The sequence below is a fragment of the Chrysoperla carnea genome, chromosome 1, assembly GCF_905475395.1.
Source record: "Chrysoperla carnea chromosome 1, inChrCarn1.1, whole genome shotgun sequence".
NCBI classification, from domain to species: domain Eukaryota; kingdom Metazoa; phylum Arthropoda; class Insecta; order Neuroptera; family Chrysopidae; genus Chrysoperla; species Chrysoperla carnea.
In genome coordinates, this window is record NC_058337.1 from 103,219,883 (window position 1) to 103,229,786 (window position 9,904).

The window sequence follows — 9,904 nt, forward strand, 5'->3', positions numbered from 1 at the left end:
AGGGACGACCTGGGTCGGAAAATTTTTGATTACATATGCAAGTTTCAAAGAATCATGCACTAACCATATGGGAATTGGAGCATATTGGGAGATTTTATAAATCTTGGCATCTTGATCAAAAGAATCAATGGCGACGACGATGATCTAAATGCAAACATTTTTGAGTTATATAAAATTTCCCAAATAACGTGAATGAGAACGCTAAACTACCGAGGCTATTTTTATGTAAGAGGTTGTCCAGCGAGCTGGAACGAACATATACAAAGTCCAACGTTGCTGTAATTAGTTAGTTTTTTAGACGTGGGCTTGCAGTGTATTATTCATGTTCTTTACGCAGGGTCAAACTAATGAAATCGTCACTTGTCGTCCGAGTTTAAATGTGGATTTTTAAATATCTTTAATTCCCATTGCGCAAGCTTTGGCAACAAGTTTATGATTGCGTCAATTTGATACCATACAAAGAACATGCTTATGATATAAAGATGTTGTAAATAATAATATTATAATATTAGGTAATGTTATCATTTCTTGGACGACAAGTTTTCACTATTTTACTTATTTGGAAATTTTCTTCAGATCAATGCGTGATCATCAGGAGACACGCGATGCTGTATAGACAATATGAAAATTACAATAAAATTTATTTAAGTATACCCAGATCTGGAGATTCTATGTGCATTCGTTGAAACCAAACCAATTTACTTACGATGCCTTACATGTAGAATCGTCACTGATCCCCAGATTCTATAGATGATAATTGACAATGTCTAGTAAGAAGATTCAGTAATATTTTTAACTATACAATAGCTAGATTTGGCTGAGTAAGATTGTATAATACCAGAGGAGAAACTGGAGACAACTGTTTCCGTGTCGGAAAGTCTTTGTTCCTCTTGATGTCAAAATTGTCCTATACCAAGATCATAATTTTGAGATCTAAACAACTCATCAAGATTTTTGGTCTCTCTTTTATTTATTTTCTCGATCTGATGCACTTTTCCTTCTTTCTATTGCGTGTCATTGGGTGCGTTCTAAAATCCATGTTAGTTCTGTTCTATTAGCGGTACTAGCGTATTATTTTTCATGCCACTGAATTCATGCGCAAATAGAACTCAATACTGTTGACTCTTGATTCTGTTGACTATGGATATGCATCGCTTTTAGTGTAAAAAACCACGCATTGAAATTATTCAAAACGAAAATGTGAGTATAAGTTAATATAAGAATATTAATCAGAACAAGAAACGCGATGCCGGACAGGACGTCAAAAATTCACTCGAAGTAATCGATATTCGCAATGAAGTTGCGTTTCCAAATATCTACCAATGTCTAACAGTGTCGAATGAACGCTCCTTTTCAACTTCGCATCGTCTCAAAACATATCTAAGAACAACAATGTCTGAAGATCGGTTAAACATTGCTCAATATAAATCGTAATCCAAATGTCGATGCGCACAGAGTTATGGAAAATTTTTTTTTTCTTGTGTACTTCGCGGTGTTAACTTATTCAAAATTAGTGACTGAATATCACATTTTGATATAATAAAGTGTTCTGTTACTCGAAAAGAAGTTTTGGTTTTTATTGACATGATGAACTTTGACCTCCCACTCCCTTGGATAATTTCTGCGCACAGGCCTGATGATATAAATTTTTTTAAACAATATAACCACTTATGCCCCACTCTGTATATTAGTTATTTAACATTAAATGTGAAAAGCTGCAAATTTTTAACTTAAGATTTCCATTAATTAAAAGCAATTGTCAATCAAGAAATAATAATATTTCCTTTTTGTATTGTATTGATTGGCACATTATATTAATTAATTAATTAATTAATAATATATACATATTAAATATAAAACTAATTAGATATGTTGAATTCATTTTAGTGTAATTCATATCATATTATAATTATATTAATTATATGGCAAATATAATTATAATTAGACTAGATATTATTGATTTTAATTTTTTATTTTTAAATTCATTAATATTTGTTTATTGTATTTTTTTTTAATTAAACAAATCACAGATCTATCAACTAAATACTTATATTAATTAACAAACAAATATATTTAATTCATGCTTCATTTTTTTTTAATAATTACAAACAAAAACATAAAATCAAATGAAAACAAAACAAATTAATTTACAAAAAGTGAATCAATTGTTTTTTGTAATTTAAATAATTAACAATAAAATCATTTGAAAATGAAAAGAATGATTACAATGCTCAAAAGAAGTTTTTAGAAATTATTCCGTAGTTTATTAATAATTTATAGATCTAAATCAGGTCTAGTATTTACCAGTCATTTCAAAATTACTGGAAAGTTAAGAGGCTGTTGTCAAGGTCGTGTTTAACAACTTTTTCTTCTACAAATATTTTTAAGGCTGGAAGACTTCTCTCCCATAGTATTTGGAAAATTTTTACTTGCGCAGCAAGCTTAATATTAATGAATATTTCATTGATCACGCAAAAAATTTTACCCTTCTAACATGTATGTAGAAGTTGGGTCTAATCCCCGAGGAACAAATCCCGCGTTTTCTCTCCTCGATAAAAAGAGTTGCTAAAATGTATGCTGATTTTAGATTTGTTTGCATGATTCGGGTTGCGACTAAGTTCCAATCATTAAATGTCAGAGATACATCAAAATTTTTGTTTGTGTATTTTGATATATAATTAATATTTCAGCTGTTTGTTATTTTCCTACGGAAGATAGTTCCAAATATTCTTTCCAGATAAGATTATTCTCTCCAGATAAGCATCGTTTATTTTCAATTACAGATTGTTTTTTGTTCATTTTAAATCACAATTACAATTAATATTTTAAACGTGAACAATAGGCATAAAAAGTAAAGACAGATGACTACCTCACAATAATTATTTTTATAATTACAGTAATGGAAAAAATTTCTTACACGCAAAAAATTCTTTACGTTGTTCAATATTAACTTGGAGAAAGAATTCTAGAAATTCAGAAGTATTGGCATATTTGCTGAGATGAATATATTCATCTATAAAATTATAATTTTATCTCAAGAACGATAATAATAAAATAGGAAACAATCGTTTTTTAACTAATGTTTTTCAAACATAACATTTTGTAAATAAACTTAATGCCCGATAAGAGCGCTCCTGAACGACGTTAATTAAATTGGCGATTACTCAATGTCATTTCATAGTGTCAAAGCTAATCAATCGAACGAGCTCGAGTTGATAATTTACTGAGTGTTCGAAAGCGCTCTTATGGCTAATTCTTTTCAAATCGACAAATGATAGCTTCGAAATTATAGAGAGTTTATATAATAAACAACTATTTTAACCGTTATTATAGTAAAGTGTTTTAGCTAGTTTAAATATGAAATCAAATATCGTCTTCAATGTTTTTCGGTAAAGATGCTATTATCTACATCCCACTTTCCTATTTTTAACTTAGACTCTCAAAATAAATGTAAAATTGTACCTCAAAAAATTGAAAAGTTCCTACCAACAAAATTGGCATGTGAAAGCCCTCAAAAAAAAAAGTATGAACTATTATAGTTTCAAGTTTCCCCTCAAGTTTCCAGAAGACATTTTCAATTTTGGAGATAAATTTTAGTTGGACTCAACAAAATGAGTCAAAAAATTTAATTTTATTACCCCAACCCTCCAGAAGCAATTAAATTGGGAACAATACGTTATAAGCGCCTTAAATCAACTGAAAACAGGACATTTAACGACATGCAAGAGATTCAATATATTTTTTTATTGTATGATGATGTAATATAAGTAAAGTTTAGGCTAGGTATGCCATAGTTTGTAAAATGTGTTATTGTAAAAAATTGAACTTGAATCGAATACTTTATATCAATAATTCCAGCGATAAAGGAGTCGAAGAGTTACAACACATATTTTCGCTTTAAAAATAGCTATAAAAGATAGAACTCAAAAAAATTCGAGGATTTAATAAACAAACTAGTGCTTGTTTTACAGATGTTATCTCTCTAAATATATTGGTTATCATTTGTCAATATGAAATGGATACGCTTATACTTCATACAAGCTGTGCCAACGACGAAAAAAATACGAAGGAAATAATTGCTGATAATCTACGCTAGAGAAATTCCCCCTTAAATGTCCATTAAATTTATATTAACTTCAACAAGATAATTTTTATTTTCAGTAATATAACATGTTTAAAAACTGTCAAATATCGAGTATATTCTCGGACAGAATTTTAACTTGGATCCCAGCTAATATAAACTAAAAAATTAAATCCTACGAACTCGTAAGAATACGAACAGAAATGCTTATCCGTTTTCAGTAGTTCTAATTTAGATTACCAGATGGCGATACTTGTAACTGTAATTTTTAAAGGCCAATCAAAATATTCAAATTCAAATCAGATAAATCCCGCCGCCAACAGGCGATAATAATTCGTACTGATTAAAAAAGGAAGTGGACCTGTTTTCAGTAGATCTAATTTAAACTACCGGATTACTCACCATTTATCAATAGTATTAGTTTAGATTTTGACATTGATTTGACCAATTTGATGAGATAATTAGTTAATATCTCACGGGCGTAGATAACATTATTTTGAAAAATGTACGTTAAATCATTTTCAAAATCAATGTATACAGGAAATACCGTTATTTAGTTTTAAATTGGCCGAAATTCTCATAGGAAAGAAATTGTTAAGTTATGAAAAACAATGTACAATATGTTAGAAAACGAAACTTCTTCAAACAACACATATTTCACATTTTCGGAGAAGAACGACTGAAGAATTTTTGATTTTTGGCACATTATAAACATGCTGTGATGGAAGAAGATATCTTGTAGAAAATATTAGAATTTAAAAGTTCATTTCCGAAAGCGTTGACTCCAGCGTAGATTGTCATACATACGTCACATATATATTACGGAAATTAACTCCTTCATAATCCGCCCGCGGGAAATTATAATTAATTCAGATATTAATTATACTTTAAACAATATTATGTATTTTAGTTTGCTGCTGTTGTATTGCTTTATTAATAGTATCATTATTATCATTAATATTTATCATTGATACATCATTATCATTATCATTGATAATCATTGATTGTTGTTGTTGATTGTTATATGGTGTTGTATTACAATTATTATTATTACTATTATTTATAACAGATGTTGATGATGAATCATTATCAATACTTGATGATAATGATAATGATGATGTTTCTGATGATGAAGTTGTATCTAATGTTGTATTATTATTTGTTAATGTTGTTGTTTTATTGTTATTACTGGTTATTAATAATATATTATTATTATTTGATAATGGCGACGTAGATAATGATGACGATGGTGATGATAAAGCTGTAGTTGTTGTTGGTATTAGAGATGATGATGGTGATGATAAATTAATTCGTTTGAATGGTGGATATGATTGCTCTGATGACATTTTGTCATCGTCTAATTCAAATTTACGTTTAACAGGACCTAGAGAACTGGGTCGCATTGTAATTGTTGGACTTAGACTACGTCGTGTTGTAAATGATTGTTTACGTGTTGGTGATGGTGACATACTCTTCCATACCATTCCATTTGTGTTGCTACCAGATATACCTAGTGCATATAAAAATAAATGTACTATAGGTCTATGAAGTAATAATTCAAACATGTTTGGCTGTAGGTACAACTACTGTCTTTTGGTACCGAAAAACGATCGAGAATTTCTCTGGCGGGAAATTAAAGATATCATTTCGTGGTTTTGGTTCATAGCTCGAAATTTCGTTGATATTGAAGAATGTTGAAATTGTATAATTTAAAACCATATGCTGCAGAATGATGAAAATTTAAATTTATGAATTTGGAACATCTAATTTTAGACTTCCCCTTTTAAACTTTATTGAAACTTTTCTTATTTCAGAGCTAGTAAAAAAGAATTTTTCTATTGAAATCTGAAAATCTTCTTTATTTGTAGCGATAAAAATAAAAAACCATAAAGAACTATTTTATGGTAGACAATTTTCCCTCTAACAAAATTTTGCTATAGTACATTTTTTTCGAGCTATGGTACAAAAATCATATTTTTAACTTAAAGATTCAATGAAAGATACGTTGACTATTTTCACCTACATCCAAACCTATACGAATTATTCCAAGAAAAAACATATTTTAATTCGTTCATACCTGGTGAGAAACATCCTACAGATCTATTGTTACTGTTATTATTAAAACTAATACCACCAGCTCGTGTTGGAGACGGTGACGAACAAGCAATTGTTGATGTGGGTAATGTAATATTTAATGGTAACATTCTACATGGATTTGGTGATAAGATTTGATGTTGATGCTCAGTTGTTTTAGCATTATCTGTATCTGATGTTGTCATCAATCGTAAATCTTCCCAGGATTGTGACATTGTCATTGTATTATGAATTTCACGTTCATGTGCCACTTCACGTATGTTAGTTACATCAACAGCTTCTTCTTGTCTTAGTTGCGATACACGTGGCGTTAATCGAGGTGTTGTTTGCTAATTAAAAGAATAATTGTTTAATAGTCTATTAAATTGTGATGTCGAGTTTATTTTAAGAAAAGTTGAAGAATTATAAAGAAAATTTTGGTGGTATTTTGGGCTTCATTTTGTTTTCTAAAAAAAAACAGGGTTCCGTACCAAAAATATAGGCTGGAGAAGTGAAGACTATAGCGCAGTAATCTTTATTTTTAAAATTGAAATTGCCCAGCGAATACGAAATGCATTGACTGTTAAGTGGTAAGAAGTTAACCGGGTAAACTAGTTTTTTTTTTTTTTTTTATAAATTCAAAACCAAGTTATGCTTTGAATCGCTTTTTTAACCCCCGGCACAAAAAGAGAGATGTTATAAGTCTGACCGCAATGTATGCCTGCCTGTTTGTGGCAACGTAGCTCCTAAACGGATGAACCGATTTTGAATTTCTGTTTGTTTGAAAGGTAATTTAATCGAGAGTGTTTTTAGCTATGATTAAAGAAAATCGGTACAGTTTGAAGAGTTTTATAAGGAAAAACCGCATTTGCGAGGGGAGGGAGGGTATATCTTGTAAATTTCATTTGTTTTAAATAAAATAAGGCAATAGAACTGGAAGTATTTCGCTTAAATATATCTCATGTAAGCATAACGTGATGATTTATAATTCGAATAGCGTATATAAGCGTTTTTAAACGGGAGAGAAGCGTTCATCGCGTGCTTTATTTATAATAATAAGAACTCTGTTAGTTTTACTTTTCTAGAATAAATAATTCAACATTAGATTCATGACATTTAGCGCCTTTCTGAAATTGGCGCTTTAAGTATTCGAGAGAATATGTTTCGATTGTAGATATTTTCTCCCCTCAAATGTTGTATCCTTCTTCGGAACATTAAGTTTATTCATACGATTATGATACTTACTGATGATATCGTTGTATGTGGACTAAAACTAGCACTAAATCGTCTAGCTCTTGGTACGAACATGCTCGAAAACATTGATGTTGAACTAAAACATAGTATATTGTATCGTTATCATAATGTATCCAAAGTATACACAATATAATAAAACTTTACCTATTGGTGGGTGTTGTTGAAGGAGATGTATTCATTTTAATATCTTTGATATCATTAATCATAGGTGCACTACTACATCGTTTTAAGGTACAACTTGAACTATTACTATTTAAACTATTATTACTATTACTATTTGGATTTGTAGTATTATTCAAATCATTATTTGATGTGGTTTGATCCACATCCATATCTGTCAATTTATTATTAAACATCAATTATATCATTTATCACTTATCATTTATATTTAAGTAGTTTTATTTTAATTTAAAAGAAATGAATGAAATTAAGAAATTCATTTATTTAAAAAAAAAAAAAAAGTATTTGATTTTTTTTTTTTAAATATTATTTATTATTAATTAATTAAACATACCAAACATATTTAATAATATTTGATATTGTTTATTATAAATAAATAATGATTATTTAAAAAATAAATTTATTATATATTTATTAATGTCACTTATATGCTGTATTTTGTATTTAATAATTTTACCGACATTTACATTAAGTCTATGATCTGTAGCACATACTTTATATTCTTTATTCAGTTTCACTTACATATGTTTATACTTCATATTATTTTAAATGACAAATTGATTGTAGACTAACTTAACACTGCATTTAAACTGTGCATTGCATTCTTTTTTAGTGATTTTTCTTATATTATGTTTAATTCAGATGTTCAGTTGTTCATTTCATACAAGTCACATAACGATTTATAAAAATAATTTAATGGAAATTTTAACAATTTTTGTTTTTAAATTACTGTTTTCTTTACACCGATTATAATTGTATTAAACTCTTATAACACGGAACCATCGGAATTTAGAACCTATCTTATGGACAATTTCCTTCCCTGCAAGTGCTAATGTAATCTATACCCTCTGAATCGAATTTAGAGCTCCTAAATTTAGAGCTCCCTAGAGTTAAGATAACGCGATTCGATTTTTAAATGGTTGTTAACAAAAGCTTATTATAAAAATTTTGATAAGTTGTTAAGAAGAGCTTATTATAGAACTTTTAATTGGTTGTCAACAAATTTGGCCAAATTTAAAGTACGAACCATACTTGAAATTTTTCATTCACTCGACTCCGCTGCGTACCGCCTTGCAATAGGGTATTCTATGTACTATATTTGAAAAAGCACTTAAAAATGTTGATTTTTCTAATAAATAGTACCAAAAAATATATTTCGGAAAAATAAACACGCTTTCTTGCCATAAATTTAAATTAAATTTTAAACCTGTATTATTTTCGCAAAAATCCTGTCATTTGTGTGACGTAATATTGGTAAAAACAACAGTCAGTCCATGAAAGCCATCAACAAATTAATAATTAAAGCATATTATTTTTGCCTATATGATGTCACATCATGGCGGCTCGTGTTTCAGGTCACGTGATATGCAGATAAAAATGGAATATAATTTATCTAAAAATGGAATATAATTGGTTGCATAAATAAAACTATATATTAATATAATAAAATTGTTGAATCGTTTGGTACTTTTAATAAATTTATTTACAAAAAAAAAAAAAAAATATATATATATATATATAATAAATTTGTACACATTTAGTGCTTACAATTTTATAAATATGTTCATGAAGATCATGATAGTGAATATATTATTTGAACACTTATATTGATTATACAAATATTAGTATTAGATTCGTAGCAGGGCATATGCTAACGTTTGCTCAAAAGTCAGAGTGGATAATGTCAGAAAAACGATAGTAATATAACAACTCGAATATACAAAAATCTGTTTGTTCCAAAGGTTCTCGGGTTAATGTGAAGGTTTGAAAATTTCTTGTACTACACCACGATCCCTTGGAATCCGTCAACTTTTCTACATTTCTATCAGTTGATATATTAATAACGTTTTTCGTCCAATTGTCTATCGGAAAACAGATACATTTTGTTTACCGAAACAAAAGATGGAGCTAGGGAAGTTTTACTTCAGTCGTGTGGTCTAAGTTGCCAAATTCAATTTTTTTGTGAGTTTCCCTCCTAATTAATAAATGATTATGATACCCGTTTGTTTAATTACATTTCGCTATATATACACAGTTTCCCAGAGAATATCTTAGTTACATCATAATATTATGTCCAATATATTATATAATCACCATATATGTAATACTTCTATATGGTCAGTTGGCATGGGACAGAACGACCCAACATTATCTAAAAAATAACAGTAGCAGATGCGCAGAACAGGCTTAGTGAGACAGAATATTTATCTGTCTCACTTTGTTGGGACATCTCTTTTTTATTATAGAAACTGAACATATAGGAGTATTACATATATTGTCATCATTTATTTTTCTATTACGTAAAAAAAGCGGGAA

General features: G+C 28.9%; 1 protein-coding gene across 1 annotated transcript; it reads right to left on the bottom strand.

The window, feature by feature from the left end:
- Window positions 1–4,307: 4,307 nt before the first annotated feature.
- Window positions 4,308–7,767, bottom strand: LOC123292993 (putative mediator of RNA polymerase II transcription subunit 26). The gene is made up of 5 exons (XM_044873711.1): window positions 7,553–7,767; window positions 7,400–7,484; window positions 6,159–6,504; window positions 5,056–5,591; window positions 4,308–4,340 (listed from the first exon to the last, which is right to left on the bottom strand). Exons 1-5 carry the CDS (start codon window positions 7,762–7,764, stop codon window positions 4,308–4,310), a joined length of 1,212 nt encoding a protein of 403 aa, XP_044729646.1. The 5' UTR covers window positions 7,765–7,767.
- Window positions 7,768–9,904: the final 2,137 nt, after the last annotated feature.

Coding starts and splice junctions, on each gene's coding strand:
- LOC123292993 (XM_044873711.1), bottom strand. CDS start 7,764: ATGTTTAATAATAAATTGACAGATATGGATGTGGATCAAACCACATCA. Junction 6,505..7,399: donor CACATACAACGATATCATCA/GTAAGTATCATA, acceptor TCTTTTAATTAG/CAAACAACACCTCGATTAAC. Junction 4,341..5,055: donor TCAATGATAATGATAATGAT/GTATCAATGATA, acceptor TAAAAATTACAG/TTACAAGTATCGCCATCTGG.